Source organism: Seriola aureovittata, chromosome 15 (genome assembly GCF_021018895.1).
Source record: "Seriola aureovittata isolate HTS-2021-v1 ecotype China chromosome 15, ASM2101889v1, whole genome shotgun sequence".
Taxonomy (NCBI): Eukaryota; Metazoa; Chordata; class Actinopteri; order Carangiformes; family Carangidae; genus Seriola; species Seriola aureovittata.
Genome location: NC_079378.1, coordinates 862730 through 884127, shown reverse-complemented (window position 1 = coordinate 884127; position 21398 = coordinate 862730). Strand labels below are relative to the sequence as shown.

At 38.4% G+C, this 21398-nt stretch overlaps 6 protein-coding genes across 6 annotated transcripts; 2 read left to right on the top strand and 4 right to left on the bottom strand.

The window, feature by feature from the left end:
• Window positions 1-1813: 1813 nt before the first annotated feature.
• Window positions 1814-2755, bottom strand: LOC130182755 (odorant receptor 131-2-like; the record flags this gene model as incomplete). Its single annotated transcript, XM_056397895.1, has 1 exon — window positions 1814-2755. A coding segment is annotated over one exon (942 nt), but the record flags the coding sequence as incomplete, so codon positions are not given.
• Window positions 2756-5724: 2969 nt separating this feature from the next.
• Window positions 5725-6730, bottom strand: LOC130182754 (odorant receptor 131-2-like). The gene has a single exon (XM_056397894.1). The coding sequence runs from the start codon at window positions 6694-6696 to the stop codon at window positions 5725-5727; it is 972 nt and encodes a 323-aa protein (XP_056253869.1). The 5' UTR covers window positions 6697-6730.
• Window positions 6731-8946: 2216 nt separating this feature from the next.
• LOC130182753 (odorant receptor 131-2-like) lies at window positions 8947-10025 on the bottom strand. The gene has a single exon (XM_056397893.1). The coding sequence runs from the start codon at window positions 9925-9927 to the stop codon at window positions 8947-8949; it is 981 nt and encodes a 326-aa protein (XP_056253868.1). The 5' UTR covers window positions 9928-10025.
• A 2068-nt stretch (window positions 10026-12093) lies between these two features.
• Window positions 12094-13171, bottom strand: LOC130182752 (odorant receptor 131-2-like). Its single transcript, XM_056397892.1, has one exon. The coding sequence runs from the start codon at window positions 13072-13074 to the stop codon at window positions 12094-12096; it is 981 nt and encodes a 326-aa protein (XP_056253867.1). The 5' UTR covers window positions 13075-13171.
• A 4529-nt stretch (window positions 13172-17700) lies between these two features.
• Window positions 17701-18594, top strand: LOC130182751 (odorant receptor 131-2-like). The gene has a single exon (XM_056397891.1). It carries the CDS (start codon window positions 17701-17703, stop codon window positions 18592-18594), a length of 894 nt encoding a protein of 297 aa, XP_056253866.1.
• Window positions 18595-20329: 1735 nt separating this feature from the next.
• On the top strand, window positions 20330-21304 carry LOC130182750 (odorant receptor 131-2-like). The gene has a single exon (XM_056397890.1). The coding sequence runs from the start codon at window positions 20330-20332 to the stop codon at window positions 21302-21304; it is 975 nt and encodes a 324-aa protein (XP_056253865.1).
• Window positions 21305-21398: the final 94 nt, after the last annotated feature.

Sequence of the window (21398 nt, the reverse complement as noted above, 5' to 3'; positions counted from 1 at the left end):
GCCTGCTGATGTCTGATGCTTGCCTTCTTCACATAAGCGGGTTCTTGGGTTGCTGCCACAACTGGCACAGACAACGCTTAAGCCACAACTCCTGGCAACCACGTCCACAATGGAAGGTTTGAACATGGCCCACCCATTCCATATCCCCCAACCTCCTCCAGGATGCTTGAGATGTTTTTCTGGAGGTGGGAGTTGAAGACCCTATAGAAAGGGGCTTGGCTAGAAGTTCCCTAAAAAGTAACCCTAACCCAGTTTACCCTCATTACTCATTTGGGTTTCCCACGTCTATCCAGCCACCTCCCCGGACATCTGATCCAACACCCACCAGGTGATGATCAGTTGACAGATCTGCACCTCTCTTCATCTGAGTGTTTAAGACATGCAACTGAAGGTCAGATGACAAAACCACAAACCCGATCACTGATCTTAGGTCTAAGGTGTTCTGGTACTAAGTACACTTAAGCACCACCTTATGCTTGAACATGGTTATGGTATTGCATGAGTAAACAGCAGTATGACATTAATAGCAGTATGAATGAGTTATTATTACAGTGTGGGAGTAGTCCCTCACTGCTGAGATGCATGAGACATAATAACACTCACCTCAGGTACAGGACACAAAAGAGGATTCCATCAAGTTCCATCATATTCCAGTAGTTTGTAAGTTATTGTATGCCTTTGGGATTTTTGCATATTATTTATCTTTACAGTATGAAGTTTGCCCATAGTTTAGTTTAGTTTACACAAACAGTCTTTCACCTATTTCTAACTGGATTCAGGATACAATGTTTGGCCTAACGTGGGAGATATTTCTGGAACTTCGGTCTATTCTGTTTCATGTGGTTAATGTTGGAATCCAGTTGGGTTCATAGGGACACAGGTCGTACAGAGTTTCTGAGCGCCTGATAAAGTTAGTTAGATATAGTCAAGATATATGCATGCAATGCATGATATTGTTTCTTATGCATTATGTTTTATTCATGTATGCTTAATATAGTTTGGATCAGAGGTACGTCTTAGTCTTATCTAATTACAATTCTTGAAGCAGCAAACTATATATAAGGTACTTGCTGTTTTAAATAGAAGTTCTACCATACCCAAGCAATTTTGTATAGAAAGTGATGTGGACAATGGTATTCTTAATTGTGATTCTAATAATTCAATTCAAGATGAGGGGGTGCAGTCACTGTCGCAAATTGTTATCTGAATTTATACTCTTTTCTGTCTGTCCTTCCTATACATCTTAATTCATTCCAGCTGCATCCATATCAGTTTCAATTAAAATACAAATTGAAACACAATTTCATAATGTTAGAAACATATTTTCTTTTCCCAGCAAACCCCATAGGCATCACAGCAGACAAAAAAAAAAAAGATATATGCGATACAGAGCAGCACAGATTGGTGTGTGGGGAGGTCAGGGCATTAGGTGAGATTACATGAAGGTTGGTTTTAGATGCAGTGAATGATGTACCTGTGAAGGGGGCTGCCTGTGTTTGCCACGCTTTTACCGCCAGGCCACATGAAGGGCAGCAGAGGGGCAAGATGCATTCTGTCTGTCAAACCAGCTAATAATCCATTTTAATAACCTGCACCATATGATTTTAGTTGGTTTCATCATTAAACAAGTGCAGCAACATATTCTCATCATTAATACATGTACTGGGGTGCCCTGGTGGCCTAGGGAATAAGACACTGATCATCAAATTAGTTGTTTTGAAACATGAGCAATATTGTTTGCCTGCTCAACAACTAAAGCCAGATGTGGCGGCCTCTGAAGGCCACTCCAGAAAACTTGACAAAGCTTCACCTCTCAGCCTTGGCTGGGTCGACAGCAGAGATAGTACATGAGAATGGGCTTAATGGTCTGATCTCTGAGCCCATAAATGAGAGCACTCAGACATCTGGGGGAGATGACAATACACACATAGAAAAAATTAACAATGCGTACTAATACTATTCTTGATAATATTCTCGAAAGACCTGCCAGTAATGGATTGAACATGGTTGAGAAGAGACTGAGGCCCAGCTGCACCAGATGCAGCAACAGTGTGTTACGAGCCTTTTGTGCTGAAGCTTTGTCTGCAGAAGCTGACCTGGCTGCTACCATCACACCGATATAGGAGGAAATGATTGCAACACCTGCTGAAACAAACAGAATACAAGTGTAGGCTTGATCATAATCATCAGCTAAGGGCCCAAGCAACATAGCTACAGCAGAGCAAAAGTCATTCATCAGCAGGCTGTCCAACTCGTCAAATGGAAAATTTAATAGTAAAAAAATTCGAATGAGGAGACTTAGTGAACTGAAGGCCCAAACCACAATGATGGCCACCCCTGTGCTTCTAATGGTGATGATGGTAGCATGCCTCAGTGGGTAGCACACAGCTACATATCTCTCCAGAGACATCACAACCAGGGTGAGAGGAGAGACCACAGTTACAAGATTGGCAAAAAGGCTGAGAAACCCACACACAGGATACGTTAATTTTATTCTATATGCAGCCAGTAGATACAGTACCTGACTTTGTACCAGCTGTGCAGTGTCTGCTAAAAGTAGGTTATACAGAAGAATGTAACGGGAGGTCTCATAAAACACTGGTTTACTCCTCAGGGTGAATAACATGGTCCCATTAATGAAGAGAAACACACAGCATAGTACTGTAGTCAGAGTGGTAATAATCGCTCTTTCCAATAATCCTTGATACTGTAATTCAACAGTGATGTTAGTGTGAAACTGAGTTGCATACGACATTTTAGAGAAGCATTTAAGACATGTAAAGCATTAACCATGTAAAGTATGAAACCCCTGATATGCTGATGTGACTGGAAAACAAAAGCACAGTGAATCTTGTTCAGTTTGTATTCCAGCAACAGCTTAGAACCAACATTTGTTAAAGACAGATTCACAAGGCTAAACAAGAAAAACCCCAAATCATCCACATATACTTTCCCTGTGCAGATAGCAGTTTAGAGTTGGTCCTTGTTTGTATGTGGGCAGAGTTGTTCTGCAGGGTTTGCTTGTCCTTGCATACAAATTATGAGCTCTGTCCTCGCAACCTGCTCACATGACACGTCACATGTCACTGTGGTTACCAGATTGGTAATGGTTGATGTAATCTAACTTCCATTATTACCCAACATGCCAGACAGGTCCTTGTCACATTGTGCTTTTTCTAACAGACTAAGCACGAGTGTGTGCTTACATTGACACTTCTTAATTAATTTTGATAGGAAACGTCACTGAAGTGGCGCTGTGTCCACACGCAGCTGCCAAAACAGTTAAAAAATATATTTGTATTCTTTCATGCTGTGACATATTTAGTTTCAGCTTAGAAATTGAGGCCTGTGCTATGAAGCAGGATTTGAGGTTATCGAAGTAACTTCAGGTTTAACTGAGGGTTTTCAGTCCTATGACGGTGGTTCCCTTGGTACTGGGGGAAATCACCATGGTAACTTATGCTGAACGCCTAAGCTGCGACAGGTTAACTTAGAGGATCAGATCAAAATCTGTCAACAGCCAAACTACTGACCAATCCGATCACTGGAAAAACTGAGTCATTATTCCCATAGGATCCTGACAGGAACAAAAAGTCTATACAATTAAGTGATAAATAATAACGAGTAGTAGGCCTAGACATTTATATAAATCAGTGGAATCGTTTTGTTGTTCCAGACCAGCATGTGTCCACTCTGGTTTTTGAAACAGAGCTTCTAACAAACAGAGTTTATCGAACTAAATAAATAGCGTCATTTTAATTGAACAAATCATCTTTAATCCGTCAGGATTCCTGACTGTATTGATGCTCTTACTCTTCTTCCATCACCGCAGCTCAGAACAACATGAGGAGACTCTGTGACTATAACTGGAAATAAACAGTAAACATCTGATGTCTATGATTAGAACAATTAGCCACACACTGCTCGATATTTCCATGATTATAAATCTGATTTAAAATTTTTCAGTCAGACTCATCAGAAATCAACTACTTCTCTCCTCTTTTCTTTCTTTCTCTGCAGCAGAAACAGTCAGACATTAACTTTAACTGTTTTATCTGCATCACATGCTCATAACAGTTGGTTCATCATCACACTGAAGAGCGAAAATACTGAGTAAGAAACTTAATGATAATTCATCCACTTACTTACAACATATCCTTAATATGACTTTAATAGTAACTATATTTAGAAATATTTATTTTTATTCTAGTTATGTGATTTTTTTGTTTTTTGTTGAATGTCACTTTTGGACATGGTTATAACCGAACTTATCATATGATATTAAGTATTTCAATCATGTTTCTGACGATGTTGCTTACATTAAAAAACGCCACCTCTTTTACGTGAACACACTCATAGCTGGACAGGTAAACCAGAGTTAACTGAGCCAGGTGATGACCTGCTTCATAGTACAGGTTATCAGGAGGGTCAGTGTTAGTTTCAGTTACCTCAGATAACTAAATGTTATCATGGGTATGTTGAGGTTGCTTCGTAGCACAGGCCTGTCTGTTTTATGTAGTAAGACGCATGTGTCACCTGTCAAAAATAGGTGAAATTCGGGATCAATAAAAAACACCAACCTATGTACTATATATCAGGACAGAAGGGGAAATCCAGAAATTCCTGTTTGAAGACTATCTATCTATCTATCTATCTATCTATCTATCTATCTATCTATCTATCTATCTATCTATCTATTTACAAATGTCCTGTGGTCTCACAAAACAAAATGGAACTGTTTGGCCAAAATGACCATCATATGTTTGAATCGTATGTTTGAAGAAGGGGTGACGTTTGTATGTTGAAGAACATCAGCCCAACCATGATGCACGGGGTTGGCAGCATCATGTTGTTGGGAGGCTTTGCAGCAGGAGGGACTGGTGCACTTTACAAAACAGATGGCATCATGATGAAGGAAGATTATGTGGTTATATTGAAACAAGATCTCATAACACGAGCCAGGAAGTCTAAAGTACGCTCACAAATGGGTTCAAATGGACAATGACCCTAAGCATACTTCCAAGGCTGTGGCAAAATGGCTTATCAATGACAGAGTCAAGGTATGGGTTAGTTGACAGGTGTGTTTAGTATGAGGTGAGTGGAGTTAAATTACAAGGCTGGCTGTGTTATCTAAGTGCTTAGCTCGTTCACACAGATGAGGGCAGCAGAGAGTGAAACAGTGGTCTGTGTCAAGTAATAATCATCAAAACTCAGCCTCTACACTTTTACAGATTTAAAAACGCATGATCAAGAGTAAATACAAATGTTATAGCTGTCATAAGAAAACATTATTATAATCATTATTATTAGTAGTAGTAATTTATTTGAACTATTATTTTATTACAAATGCTCTCCCTACATATTCCTTGAAATTGAAAAAAATGAAGAATTTTCCTCAGAATAATACGCATGAAATTGCAACAGCATGTTCAACAACATAAAGCTAAAAATAAAATGACAGCAACTTGATTTAACCATTCTTTTCAAATCATCATTCAAATAAAAGTGGCAGACTTCTAACAGTGGACTTTGAGAAATACTGAGAAAGATATAGATGACACTGGTTACTCACTAGGTTATTTTTAGTATTTTCAATTGCTTTCTCCCTAAATCAAGGATATACAAATGTTTGGGTGTCATATATGTACGTGTATATATATATATATATATATATATATATATATATATGTGTGTGTAAATAAAGAGTGATCGATTTCATAAAGCCTAGGTTGACATCTCAGCCTTGGCTGGAACCACTGAGAGTTTCAGTCTACAGCATAGATGGTACACAAGGACGGGCCTGATGGTCTGGTCTCTGATACCATAAATGAGAGAACTCAGACATCTAGGGAACAGGAAAATACACATATAAAAAACATTCTGGACACGCACAAATACTAGCCTTTTTACAATTCTTGAAAGAGCTATAAGAATTGGATTGTAAATGGTTGAGGAGAGACTGAGACCCAGCTGCACCAGATGCAGCAGCAGTGTGTTTCGAGCCTTACGGGCCGAAGCTTTGTCTGTAGAGGCTGACCTGGCTGCTATCATCACACCGATATAGGAGGAAGTAATCGCCACAGTAGCAGATATAAACAGAAAACAAGTGTAGGCTTTGTCGTAATGATCAGACATAGACCCAATCAACATAGCTATGTCAGAGCAAAAGTCCTTCATCTGCAGGCTCTCCAGCTCTTCAAATGGAAATTCTAAAAGCAAAATAACTCTAGTGAGAACATTTAGTGAACAAAAGGCCCAAACCACAATGATGGCCACCCCTGTGCTTCTGATGGTGATGATGGTAGCATGCCTCAGTGGGTAGCACACAGCTACATATCTCTCCAGAGACATCACCATCAGTGTGAGAGGAGAGACTTCATTTGTGAGATCAGCAATCATGGTGAGAACACCACACACAGGATATGTCAGCCTTATTCTACAAGCAGCGATTATGTACAGTAACTGGCTCAGTGTCATCTGCACAGTGTCTGCAAAAAGGAGGTTATACAGAAGAATGTAACGGGAAGTCTCACGAAACACTGGTTTACTCCGCAAGGTGAACAGCATGGTCCCATTGATGAAGAGAAAGACACAGCATGGTACTGTAGTCAGAGTCGAAAACAACGCTCTTTCCAGTATCCCCTGATACTGCTGTTCAGCAGTGCTATTTGTCAGAGATTGATTTCCATTCAACATTTTATAGAATCAGTAAAGATCTCAAGCCATTAACGTCAGTGGAACACTAACTTTATAAATTATAATAAATTATATATAATTAATTTCTTCCAGTTTGTCACAACAGATCCACTGACAGCAGAGATGTCTTTTGCTTCCACATATAAAATATAAAATCATGTTAATATATTTTCCCTCTGCAGACAGCTAGCAGGTTAGAGGTTTTGCTTGTTTCCATGTGAGCAGAGCTGGTCTACAGGGTTTGCCTGTCCTCACACTCTCTATATGAACTCAGTCCTCACACCCATTTCATGAGACACCATCACGTGTCCACGTGGTTAACACCTTTTTTTAAATCTCTTTTTATTGAGAATGATATTCACGTCACAGCATTAGATAATCTCTTGTACATTTTCTTATATTCCTATTAAACATAAACAGTTTTTAAATTTTTCCCTGTGTATACATAAAAAAATGCCCTGAGTTAATCAGTCTAATTAGCCAATCACCTTTGCTGGCACTACAATGGCTGAAATCCAAAACTGTTCTAAACTTTGTTTCTTATTCTTTCTCCAAAGTCAATGCATCAGCCTTCTGGAGAAGCAGCATTCAGTTTTTATGCTCCAAGTATGATAGATAGATAGATAGATAGATAGATAAATAGATAGATAGATAGATAGATAGATAGATAGATAGATAGATAGATAGATAGATAGATAGATAGATAGATAGATAGATAGATAGATAAATAGATAGATAGATAGATAGATATAGATAGATAGATAGATAGATAGATAGATAGATAATAGATAGATAGATAGATAGATAGATAGATAATAGATAGATAGATAGATAGATAGATAGATAGATAGATACTGTATTTATCCTCTAGGGGAAATTCATGAAATGTAAACAAACTTCCAGAAAACTTCTTAAGGCTTAATATTTTTCTGCTTGACAATGTTTTTCTTTTTTTTTTTTTTCATCAAATTAAACTGTGGACTGTTTTTTTTTTGTAATTATCAATTTCAATTTTAATCTGTCATTCTATTTTCTCTTTATGTCTTAGCTAGAGCACTTTGAATTGCCACATGTTGAAACCCTAACCTAACCCTAACCCTTTTTGTTATAATTTTAAATGTGGACTGCATCTGTTTTTATTTCCATATGCAGGTTGTGAATTCAGTGTAATATTCGCCTCGAATGTTCTGGTAGATGGTTTGCACATGGCGCAAGGATTCCTCTCCATAACAAATACAGCAGGGGATTAAAACCAGTAGGAACACAAATTAAAGTCTAACATTTGCTTGGCTTTTTTCTCTGTTAACTTAAGATCTAGACGTCTGAGTACAATTCTTCATCCGGTTAAAATACATATTTGAAGACCAAGGTGTAACAAGTATATCTTAAAAATGTGGCTTAGAACTGGATAAAAGTCCATTTTGAGCTTCTGGCAGACATCCACAACACCAACACATGCACATAGTGGATATGACATCATTGATAGGCGACCAAGTAAAACATACCGTTACCATGATTAAAATCACAGCTTTCTCTGGTTTGAGAACTGATGGACAAATTTGGATAGTGTAAGAACATAACTCACAAGATATATTTAACATAAATCTGGTCATTTTTAGACATTTAATATGGAGAATTTAGGTAGCATAGCTTTAAGAGAAAAAGAAGAAAGCATTCGTGATTGCGGCCTGCTGTAATGTGTGGAAATAAATCCAAAACAATAACAAACATTGTCTTCATACTTTATGACTGCAATGTACATAGCATCTCACAAATTCACTGGCGTCAATGATGGCTCCACATTTTGAGAAAACAAAACAAATAATGGCTGAAGAAACCCCCTCTCCAGCAAGGTTTCAAATAAATTTATGCAGCTTCACAAAAGATTTACTGTATTTCAGGGATATTTATTGAATTGCTTTTTTTTTTTTTTGCACAAGTGTTCAATTGCTGGAGCACACGTGGTCGAACAGTCATGTTTTTCCACTTAATGCATCACACAGCATGCCGACAGTGGGAGACGTTTTTGGGCTATGCAATGGTATTGTGCCATGTCCTGTGTCAGTTCTAAGGCTGTAAACTGGCAGGTTGACTGTGTTGGAAAAAGGCAATAAAAGCTTGTTTTTTGTTTTGATTTCTTTTTTCAACTATTCATAACAGTTTGGAAGTCTACTAACAGCTTTAATTTAAAAAAAAAAAAAAGTTTTTATGAAATTTAGATTTAGTCCAACATACAGTGATGTATATCTATTAAGAGAGACGAATGCTGACTTCAGCCTTGGCTGGAAGGACTGAGAGTTTTAGTCTACAGCACAGTTGGTACATGAGGACGGGTCTGATGGTCTGATCTCTGAGGCCATAGATTAAAGCACTCAGACATCTGGGGAAGAGGATAACACACACATAAACAACAATTTGGACACGCACAATTACTATCCTTGTTACAGTTTTTGAGATAGCTATGAGCAATGAGTTGTGCATAGTCGAGAGGAGACTCAGGCCCAGCTGCACCAGATGCAGCAGCAGTGTGTTACGAGCCTTTTTGGCTGAAGCTTTGTCTGTAGAGGCTGACCTGGCTGCTACCATCACGCCGATATAGGAGCAAGTGACTGTCATACCAGCTAAAACAAACAGAAAATAAGTGTAGGCTCTGTCATAAAGATCAGACACTGGGTCAAGCAACATAGCTATGTCAGAGCAAAAGTCATCCATCTGCAGGCTCTCCAGCTCTTCAAATGGAAAATCTAAAATTAATATTACTCGAGTGAGGACATTTAGAGAACTGAAGGCCCAAACCACAATGATGGCCACCCCTGTGCTTCTGATGGTGATGATGGTAGCATGCCTCAGTGGGTAGCACACAGCTACATATCTTTCCAGAGACATCACCATCAGTGTGAGAGGAGAAATCACAGTTGTGAGATTGGCTAACATTATGAGAACACCACACACAGGATACATGAGTTTTACTCTACAAGCAACCAGTAGGTACAGTAACTGGCTCTGAGCCATTAACACTGTGTCTGCAAAAAGGAGGTTATACAGAAGAATGTAACGGGGAGTCACATGAAACAAAGATTTACTCCGCAAGGTGAACAACAGGGTGCCATTAATGAAGAGAAAGACACAGCATGGTACTGTAGTCAGAATGGAAAACAACGCTCTTTCCAGTATCCCCTGATATTGCTGTTCAGCAGTGCTATTTGTCAGAGATTGATTTCCATTCAACATTTTATAGAATCAGTAAAGATCTCAAGCCATTAACGTCAGTGGAACACTAACTTTATAAATTATAATAAATTATATATAATTAATTTCTTCCAGTTTGTCACAACAGATCCACTGACAGCAGAGATGTCTTTTGATTCCACATATAAAATATAAAATCATGTTAATATATTTTCCCTCTGCAGACAGCTAGCAGGTTAGAGGTTTTGCTTGTTTCCATGTGAGCAGAGCTGGTCTACAGGGTTTGCCTGTCCTCACACTCTCTATATGAACTCAGTCCTCACACCCATTTCATGAGACACCATCACGTGTCCACGTGGTTAACACCTTTTTTTTAAATCTCTTTTTATTGAGAATGATATTCACGTCACAGCATTACATCATCTCTTGTACATTTTCTTATATTCCTATTAAACATAAACAGTTTTTAAATTTTTCCCTGTGTATACATAAAAAAATGCCCTGAGTTAATCAGTCTAATTAGCCAATCACCTTTGCTGGCACTACAATGGCTGAAATCCAAAACTGTTCTAAACTTTGTTTCTTATTCTTTCTCCAAAGTCAATGCATCAGCCTTCTGGAGAAGCAGCATTCAGTTTTTATGCTCCAAGTATGATAGATAGATAGATAGATAGATAGATAGATAGATAGATAGATAGATAGATAGATAAAGATAGATAGATAGATAGATAGATAGATAGATAGATAGATAGATAGATAGATAGATAGATAGATAGATAGATAGATAGATAGATAGATAGATAGATAGATACTGTATTTATCCTCTAGGGGAAATTCATGAAATGTAAACAAACTTCCAGAAAACTTCTTAAGGCTTAATATTTTTCTGCTTGACAATGTTTTTCTTTTTTTTTTTTTTATCAAATTAAACTGTGGACTGTTTTTTTTTTTGTAATTATCAATTTCAATTTTAATCTGCCATTCTATTTTTTCTTTATGTCTTAGCTAGAGCACTTTGAATTGCCACATGTTGAAACCCTAACCTAACCCTAACCCTTTTTGTTATAATTTTAAATGTGGACTGCATCTGTTTTTATTTCCATATGCAGGTTGTGAATTCAGTGTAATATTCGCCTCGAATGTTCTGGTAGATGGTTTGCACATGGCGCAAGGATTCCTCTCCATAACAAATACAGCAGGGGATTAAAACCAGTAGGAACACAAATTAAAGTCTAACATTTGCTTGGCTTTTTTCTTGTTAACTTAAGATCTAGACGTCTGAGTACAATTCTTCATCCGGTTAAAATACATATTTGAAGACCAAGGTGTAACAAGTATATCTTAAAAATGTGGCTTAGAACTGGATAAAAGTCCATTTTGAGCTTCTGGCAGACATCCACAACACCAACACATGCACATAGTGGATATGACATCATTGATAGGCGACCAAGTAAAACATACCGTTACCATGATTAAAATCACAGCTTTCTCTGGTTTGAGAACTGATGGACAAATTTGGATAGTGTAAGAACATAACTCACAAGATATATTTAACATAAACCTGGTCATTTTTAGACATTTAATATGGAGAATTTAGGTAGCATAGCTTTAAGAGAAAAAGAAGAAAGCATTCGTGATTGCGGCCTGCTGTAATGTGTGGAAATAAATCCAAAACAATAACAAACATTGTCTTCATACTTTATGACTGCAATGTACATAGCATCTCACAAATTCACTGGCGTCAATGATGGCTCCACATTTTGAGAAAACAAAACAAATAATGGCTGAAGAAACCCCCTCTCCAGCAAGGTTTCAAATAAATTTATGCAGCTTCACAAAACATTTACTGTATTTCAGGGATATTTATTGAATTGCTTTTTTTTTTTTTTTGCACAAGTGTTCAATTGCTGGAGCACACGTGGTCGAACAGTCATGTTTTTCCACTTAATGCATCACACAGCATGCCGACAGTGGGAGACGTTTTTGGGCTATGCAATGGTATTGTGCCATGTCCTGTGTCAGTTCTAAGGCTGTAAACTGGCAGGTTGACTGTGTTGGAAAAAGGCAATAAAAGCTTGTTTTTTGTTTTGATTTCTTTTTTCAACTATTCATAACAGTTTGGAAGTCTACTAACAGCTTTAATTTAAAAAAAAAAAAAAAGTTTTTATCAAATTTAGATTTAGTCCAACATACAGTGATGTATATCTATTAAGAGAGACGAATGCTGACTTCAGCCTTGGCTGGAAGGACTGAGAGTTTTAGTCTACAGCACAGTTGGTACATGAGGACGGGTCTGATGGTCTGATCTCTGAGGCCATAGATTAAAGCACTCAGACATCTGGGGAAGAGGATAACACACACATAAACAACAATTTGGACACGCACAATTACTATCCTTGTTACAGTTTTTGAGATAGCTATGAGCAATGAGTTGTGCATAGTCGAGAGGAGACTCAGGCCCAGCTGCACCAGATGCAGCAGCAGTGTGTTACGAGCCTTTTTGGCTGAAGCTTTGTCTGTAGAGGCTGACCTGGCTGCTACCATCACGCCGATATAGGAGCAAGTGACTGTCATACCAGCTAAAACAAACAGAAAATAAGTGTAGGCTCTGTCATAAAGATCAGACACTGGGTCAAGCAACATAGCTATGTCAGAGCAAAAGTCATCCATCTGCAGGCTCTCCAGCTCTTCAAATGGAAAATCTAAAATTAATATTACTCGAGTGAGGACATTTAGAGAACTGAAGGCCCAAACTACAATGATGGCCACCCCTGTGCTTCTGATGGTGATGATGGTAGCATGCCTCAGTGGGTAGCACACAGCTACATATCTTTCCAGAGACATCACCATCAGTGTGAGAGGAGAAATCACAGTTGTGAGACTGGCTAACATGGTGAGAACACCACACACAGGATACATGAGTTTTACTCTACAAGCAGCCAGTAGGTACAGTAACTGGCTCTGAGCCATTAACACTGTGTCTGCAAAAAGGAGGTTATACAGAAGAATGTAACGGGGAGTCGCATGAAACACAGATTTACTCCGCAAGGTGAACAACAGGGTGCCATTAATGAAGAGAAAGACACAGCATGGTACTGTAGTCAGAATGGAAAACAATACTATTCCCATGAGCCCATGATACTGCAGTCCAAGATTGATGTTTGTCTGAGAGTGATTTGCATATGACATCTTAGACAAAAACTTGAGGCATTAAAGATGTCTTGTTAATGTAATTGGAGCACAAAAGCACAATGCATCCTATACAGTTTGTCTTCCTTAAATTCAAAATCACATACAATCTAACAGCAGGTTAGATACCATGCTTGTTACCCTGCGGGCAGATCTGTTCTGCAAGGTTTCCCAACAGTCCCAAAATCTTTATAAGCTCTGTCCTCAAACCAAGTTCACGTGATTCCATCTCATTACCCCACATACTGGAAATGAAGGCTGTCCAGTTCAGATCCAAAATGACACTCCTTTCTTCATCCATTTTGGTTTAATGTGGAGCTTTGCTGTGTAGGTATATCTATGCTATCTACTACTATAGTCATGTATTAGTGTAAATATACTTATTACTTACAGTCCATACTTGTACACTACAACTTCTTTTCATCACTTTCCCCAGCTACGTCTCCCTGGGGACCACATTACTGTCCCAGGCCCGTCTTTTCTTAGTTGGACATGCCATGACCTCAATCAAGTGAAATCCAGGAGGAATCCATATCAGATCAGAACCCAACTGGTTCTTTTCTACTCAAACGAGCAGTGGTCCTACTCATAAGTCATTCCAAAGGAATGACACAGATCCAAAGGAATGACTTATGCTCTCTCAGATCTACTTAGACATGGAGACTGACCAGTCTGAAATGAAGTGTCTCTACCTGGGGCCTTATTTATAAAAGTGATTGCCAACACACAAACATCTACTCAACTTCCCATGGAAAAGTTGAGGTTTACAAGAATGAAGTTGACTGACGAATGTGCGTACCTATACGGAAACTCTGACATTTATGAACATTTTTGAGACTGGGGAAATTGGCAACACAGATGATAAAGTAGTGAACTGAAGCCAGATTTTACAATGACCTTTCACAAGTTCAATTTTACTTCGATTATAATTCGTTTTCAGATTTTGTACCATGGTGTCAAGGGCACCAGGGTCACGAGCAGACTGGAGACCCTGACGCCTCTCCACCACCACTAGTGCTGAGCTTCGGTGTCTCTGTGCCTCCACTGGCCAGGCCAAACGCTGACAATGTGCAGCAAAGTGTTTAAGGTGTTTGACCTGACAGATTCATGGCCTTGAAATGTTCCAATTAGCATTAATGAGATTTTCTGAAACTTATTAACGTATAATTACTTGTAATTACAAATACTTTATATTACAGTGTAAAGTATTCCTTACTATATGCACCAGGGAAAATGAACAGTGGCTGTGGAGATGAGATGTTCCTCTCTGTTGCAACCCAACTTAAGACTCAGAAAAAACCTTAATTCTTTCATCAAAATCTTGTCAAGTGCAGCTTGAAATGGGTAAGCACAGTTTGACTTGCAAGTTTGAGGTTCAGACATTGGAGTTAAGTTTAAGTTAAGTTTTCTTTGTTTACAATTGACCTTGTTTGTGCTTGGTAAACTTTGTTTCCACAGAGGTGCACATCATTACCTCTGCATGAAGATTCCTGATTAACACCCACAGGAATCTTGTCAATATTTACTAAAAGCATTAATTAGTGAAGCTTTGAATTTTTAATGTGGCCAAATGAGATATCAGGAGACTAGGTCAAATGGGAAGGAACTCTCTCTGTGACACCTCTGAGTGCGTTCAGCAGCTGATAAACAACATTGCAGACTGTCCATTAAGGAAACATGTCCCAAAACATAAGAAGTAGTGGCACTAAAACGAAAAAAATACACATTGGCAGAAGTGAAATTAATTAATTTAAAACTACAGTATGTAACTTTTTTCATACTATTTTTAGTTGAAATACACTCCATAACATGGACAGTTGTTATCAAAGGCTACTGTGACCATGGAAGGATTACTGAATGGCCATAGGCACAGAGGCCCAAGGGGTTAGGGGGCCCATGGGTATTGCTCCCAAACTGCATTTTTCCTCTAAAACAAGTTTTCCAGATGCATTGAGAAAACTTTGCTGAATAATAATAGGGGAACATCACTACGCTTCGGGTAACCCAAACCAATATTTGTTTGCTGGTTGCTGACATTTCTTAATGGAAAGTTGATCAAAGGACTAGAAAGAGAGCCAAAATGACCTGACGAAAGAAGAAATGAAAACAAAGAATCACAAAATACAAATAGATGTTAAATGAACACAAAGAGACACAAAACAACTACAAACAACATTCCTGCTTGAGTTTGAGTTCTTTGGCTAGGTCCTTGGTAAGGTTAGCTAACACAGTAAAAAGTTATGAAGCTATTAACGAGCCAACTAAAGTACTGGAGCAGCATTTACCTAAAGGACTTTTTGCTACCAGGGTTTGTATACTGTACCCATTTAGTCCAGATAACACTTACTGTATACTTTTTATACTTTGTAAAACATACCTTATTATGCACTACTGAATGTTGGCAAACAGGGACATGAGTGGCAACAGATATATTCTCTATGTTCCAGCCACACTTTTGTTTTGGAGGACAGCTTAATTTGTTGTGTTACATTTAAGTCTTGTCAAAGGCAAATATTTAAGTTTAAATACAGCTTCATATAACTTCATACTTGAGGTCAGACATTTAGGATTCAAGTAAACTTTTTATAAACACTTAAGTTTTATGTTTTTACTTTGGACTTGTTTGTATTCATTAAACTTTGACATACTTTGTCTCCATGCAGCCGCTCATCATCCCCTCCCCAATGTGATTTCTGTCAAACACCCAAAGGAGACATTAATCATATCATTATTTACTAATAATATAAATGAGTAAAGGTTTGAATATTTAATGCATCTAAATGAGTTATCAGGGGAGTGGGTCATATTCAGGGATTTCTCTCAGTGATACCTCATCAGTATTTCAACAAACTAAAAACAATATTTCCATAACAACAATATCATACCTCATTAGGTGGAAAAGTTGGCAGAAGTCCAACTTTTCCTGACTTGCATCTCAGGCTTTTCTTTTAGTTTTTGCCTGTTTTCCCATTTTTAAGCCTGTGGGGATACATCACAAGGCCATCTGCTACAAAACCTAAAATTGGCCTAACAAAATAAAATCTGTCAATCAGACATATCCTCAAACAAAATTCTTTTACTACTTACTGTTGTTAAACCGAACAATAACTCAAAGCATTACTTCACCCAAATTCTTTCTTTAAAGTGTCAAATCTTCTCTCCCTCTAAAGTCTACAGGGAGTAACTACAAACTTTTTATAGGTCTACAGTGTAGACCTATAAAAAGTTTGTAGTTTGCTCTTTTGTGAAGGGCAATGACTATAGTCTGTTTAAATTCCCAATGAATACCATGTATGCCTTAGGTAACAACATAAAAATAGTTAATGTGTCAACGCGTTCATGGATTCTCCCAACATCCATTTTATGATCAAAATGTTCTTTATATTTGGATTTGAATGCAGAGAACTACTACTAATACTTATTTTAAGTAACTTCTCTGAGTTTAACTTATCAGTTTCTGATAAGCACTCAAACAAACAAGTTGCACAACAGTGCTTCTACCCTTTTCCCATTCATTGCTTTGGGCCAGTGGCATATTTAGGGTCATTCAGGCTTAGTGCCGAATGTAATTTGAGTAAGAAAAAAAAGTTTTACAGGGCTTGATATTGCTTTGCTGTTGGGCCATAGAAGGTCTGTGTATATTTGTGTTTGGCCGGTGTTTAGAGAGGCAGAGGGTGGTGAGACAATCGGTGTAGGAGCCTTTCAGTGTCATGCATGTAAGTAGAGCTTGGTGTTCACTGATCAGTACATTGTCACTCAAATTAGCGCTCCAGCTGTGGGTAGAGCGAGTAACAATACTACTCAGGCAAAATGGTGTTTCTGGCGTTAGCTGGTTGGGGACTGAAAGGGGACTCGTCAGGGTCCTCCAGGTCAGAGTCAGAGAGGGGGTCAACCAGCGTACAAAGAGGCCTGCAGACCGACGAGGGCGCTGGCCGAGAGGACCGAGGCACCCCCAAGAAGGCCATGAGGCTGGTGTAGGCTGTTGGGTCCATTTCTATGGTCGTTTTTTTCTGTCACAACTGTCAGGGTTTGTCAGGTTTTGAGGGGTAAGGGCTGGACCTAAATGCAGCCAACACATGGGAGACGGTGCAGACAGGTTTATTAAACTGTACTAAATATAGTACTTACTGTATTTCATGTAAAGATAAAAATTTGGATGTCTTTTTTGTTAAATTAAGTTACAGCAAAACATAAAGAAAGTTAGGAATAGAAGAATTGAAAGCAGTGAAAATAATTAGGTGTTAAGAAGATGGTAGAGATTACGTCTCTCATTTCTAATTAAAGGAACATGAGATGTAATGCTGCCCTAAGACAAAGTATATATATCATACCCTGCAGGAAATAAACAGCATTGAGCTCTGTGCTTGCTGAAACAAACATGGCCTCTAACCTCCTGACTTGACTGCTCAACACTGATTGATAATATGGGGTTCTGCAAAAACAGTTGTGATAATGGATGTTTTGTTAACTTCTTTACTGTGATGAACATGTGTTATACTGCTTAATAGTGCAACTACAGCAAAGCCAAAGGAGCCTTTTTTCTTCACATATCATTCTGTAATGTCTTTGCTGAAGCCTCAGGCCAATATCACTGTTAGTCTGCAGTATCAAACATCACAAGAAATGATGTTGTTTGCCATGTTATCCATGGGGTCAAGCTTCTGTTTCCTCTACATTAACAGTGTTTTGCTGTTTACCTTAAGGAGTAAGCAGGTATTTTGTGAGACATCCCGTTACATCCTGTTGTACAACTTACTCTTTGCAGACACTACTCACCTGTTATCAAACCTGCTGCTTTACTTACTGGCATCTTTGCGTATAAGAATCACATATTATGCATGTGGTGCCCTTGTTCTGTTCTCAGTTTTCACAGCTACAATCTCCCCTCTCACCCTGGCTGTGATGTCACTTGAGAGATATGTGGCTGTATGCTATCCACTGAGGCATGCAACCATCTTCACCATGAGAAGCACAGGCATGGCCATTGCTCTGGTGTGGGCCTTCAGTTTTATTCATATCCTCATTCGATTGTTTATGCTGTTATATGTGTTCACAAAAATCTACCTAAATCTGCATTTAAATGATTTTTGCTCTAAAGAAGCCATTTTTTTTGCACCAATCTTTGATGATTTTGAAGAAGCGTATGCTAACACTGTGTTTATATTTGTGGGTGTAGCAATTATTGCCTCCTACACTGGTGTAGCACTTGTAGCAAGGTCTGCCTCAACGGACAAAGCCTCAGCCAAAAAGGCTCTTCACACACTTCTGCTTCACCTGATTCAGCTAAGCCTGATTCTCATCTCCACCTTGTTCTCAATCATCATTGTAGACATTGCTAGAACAGTCGAGAGATTATCCCTAATGCGGGTTTACAATGTATGCTTTGTGTGCTTGAGTATCCTTCCAAGGTGTCTAAGTGCTCTCATCTATGGACTCAGGGATCAAACTATCAGACCAGTCCTCATGCAAAATCTGTGCTGTGGATGGAGATGCTCAGTTTTTCTCAATAAGAGCCAGTGACAATTTCTAATACTTTTAAATGCACACTCCACTGCACAAAGCAATTACAAAACGTGTGTTTTCTGAACATGAGTACCCAATACTCAAGAATGTTGCTACATATTCAAGATGACAATAATAATACACATCTGTGTTTATGTACTATTTTGACAAGACTGGAAGAAAAGATGTAATTAAATATGCATTTCTTTAATGTTGCTTAATTATTCATGAAATAAATCTGACCACGTTTATGTGCGGCTCTTGTATATTATCACGGTAGTTCGGTGATTTCTTTCATGAGCTGTCCTCAGACACTTATGATCATGAGAAGCTAACAGTGAAACTGTCTAGACGAAAAGGGACATATATGAAATTTTGTAAGATGTACAAATATCTTCAAATATTCTTTGTTTTTAAATTGAATAAGATATGAACAATATAGTGATGTAGCAGGTAGTCTTAGTTATTTTAAATGAATCACTCTACACAAAGTGATTCAAAAAGAAATCCTATAGAAGATATATAGTATATATATATAAGCAGTTTGTACCAGAGTACATGTTATACATTCTCAGACACATGTAAACACCGAAAACACTCAAACGAACACACACACACACGCGCAGACACACTCACACATACAGTCATGTTTGTGTTGGTCTCACTCACATCATAAAAAGACATATTTGCAATAATTCACCAGTCATAATGTTGACAGTGGGCCTGTCACAGCATATTAATTCATTATTATCATATTAAGTGTGATTTGATATACTGTATTTCATACTTTCTTGTTCCAAAAAGGGCATTGTGTCGTTACATTACCTGACCTACAAACTTTATTTTGTTCATGTTCCTTTTGCACACTGAAATACTCATATTCTCTAATGAACATTTGAAACCTTGAAATGTGTCAGTTGGATAAGTAATCCTATTCATAATCATCTACTTATTATTGCTGCAGTGAATACAGATGTATCTCATGTTAGTCCACTGATAGTGACCTTTGTCAAGTTGTGTAATAATTAAATAATAAAGCTTTAAAACAAACTGCAAATTAGAAATTAACAGTTATTTATTGATTAAAAGCCAAACTAAACAGATGTGTGTCAGGGGTTTTTGGGCCACAGGAAGTCACCACCAAACACAAACCATTCAATAGCTAAAGAAATTTGCAAAGCAGTACTTGTCCATCCACTATCCCTGTGTGGGTGTTTTCAGCTGCAGGACTAGCTACTATGAGCAAACAGTGCTGAATGAACCCTGTTCATGTAGCTAATACCACACTTTGATAAGTGTGGCATTGTGTGTTAAATAAAACTACTGTGAATGAAGTCTGTTGTCCATAGATCAGTGTATCTCATTGAGAGTTTAAGTAGAAATTAATTGTTTGCTGTTGAAGGCTACAGCCACACTATTCCACTGACAACCTACACATCTGCTGATGGCGGTGACAAGTGATGATGTCACATAAAGTAAGTGTGAGGACAGAGCTCATATATTGTAAGTGAGGACAGCCAAGCCCTGCAGACCAGCTCTGCCCACATGGAAACAAGCCGCTACCCTGTAACTGTATGCACAGGGAAAAAGTATGTTGACTATTTTAGATTTCGAATGTGAACTCAATGGCCATCTCGACCCTGAAGATGAGATGCTGTCAAAGTTAAAAATGAACAAATCTATCTAAATCTATTTTGCTATTGGGCTCCAATTTTAATGAACAGGTTTTTGATGTATTTAATAATTATCTAATATGATGGACACAAATCAGTCTCAGATAAACATCACTGTTGGGCTGCAATATCAGGGGTTACTGGGAATAGTGTTGTTTTTCATTCAGACAGCAGTTCCATCCTGTGTCTTTCTCTTCATTAATGGGACGTTGTTATTCACCTTGAGGAGTAAACCAGTGTTTCGTGAGACCTCTCGGTATATTCTACTGTATAACCTCCTTTTTGCAGACACTGTATTGCTAACAAACAGTCAGTTACTGTACATAATCGCTGCTTGTAGAATAAGACTCATATATCCTGTGTGTGGTGCTGCACTCATGCTCAGCCATCTTACGACTGTTATTTCTCCTCTCACACTGGTGGTGATGTCTCTGGAGAGATATGTAGCCGTGTGCTACCCACTGAGGCATGCTACCATTATTACCATCAAAAACACAGAGTTGGCCATCATTGTGGTTTGGGCCTTCAGTTCACTAAGTGTTCTCACTCGAGTTCTTCTAATATTAAACTTTCCATTTGCAGAGCTGGAGAACCTGCAGATGAAAGACTTTTGTGGAAAAGAAAGCATGTTACTTGATCCAAGGTCTGATATTTATGAAAAAACATTCACTTGTTTTCTGTTTGCTTCAGCTGGTGTGACAGTCACTTGTTCCTATATCGGTGTGATGGTAGCAGCCAGGTCAGCCTCTACAGACAAAGCTTCAGCCAAAAAGGCTCGTAACACACTGCTGCTGCATCTGGTGCAGCTGGGTCTCAGTCTCTCATCGACTATACACAACCCATTGCTCTTCTCTATTCCCAAAAGCCTAGATAGGGTCACAACTGTACGTATCCAGATAGTTATTTATCTGTGTATTATCATCCTGCCAAGATGCCTGAGTGGCCTCATATATGGTCTCAGAGATCAGACCATCAGACCTGTCTTCATGCATCTCTGCTGTCAGTGGAAACGCTCACCTTCTCTTTCAGATGTCCCAACCAAGGATAAAGTTTAAAGGCATACTTGTCACTTAATGTGATTTCTCAACCAACCTCCATTTAATCAACTTAGAAGATAATACAAAGTGTGTAGATTTCATTATCAAAAGT

Excerpts from the sequence above, each read along its gene's own strand:
- LOC130182754 (XM_056397894.1), bottom strand. The coding sequence starts at position 6,696 with ATGTTGAATGGAAATCAATCTCTGACAAATAGCACTGCTGAACAGCAG.
- LOC130182753 (XM_056397893.1), bottom strand. The coding sequence starts at position 9,927 with ATGTTGAATGGAAATCAATCTCTGACAAATAGCACTGCTGAACAGCAA.
- LOC130182752 (XM_056397892.1), bottom strand. The coding sequence starts at position 13,074 with ATGTCATATGCAAATCACTCTCAGACAAACATCAATCTTGGACTGCAG.
- LOC130182751 (XM_056397891.1), top strand. The coding sequence starts at position 17,701 with ATGTTGTTTGCCATGTTATCCATGGGGTCAAGCTTCTGTTTCCTCTAC.
- LOC130182750 (XM_056397890.1), top strand. The coding sequence starts at position 20,330 with ATGATGGACACAAATCAGTCTCAGATAAACATCACTGTTGGGCTGCAA.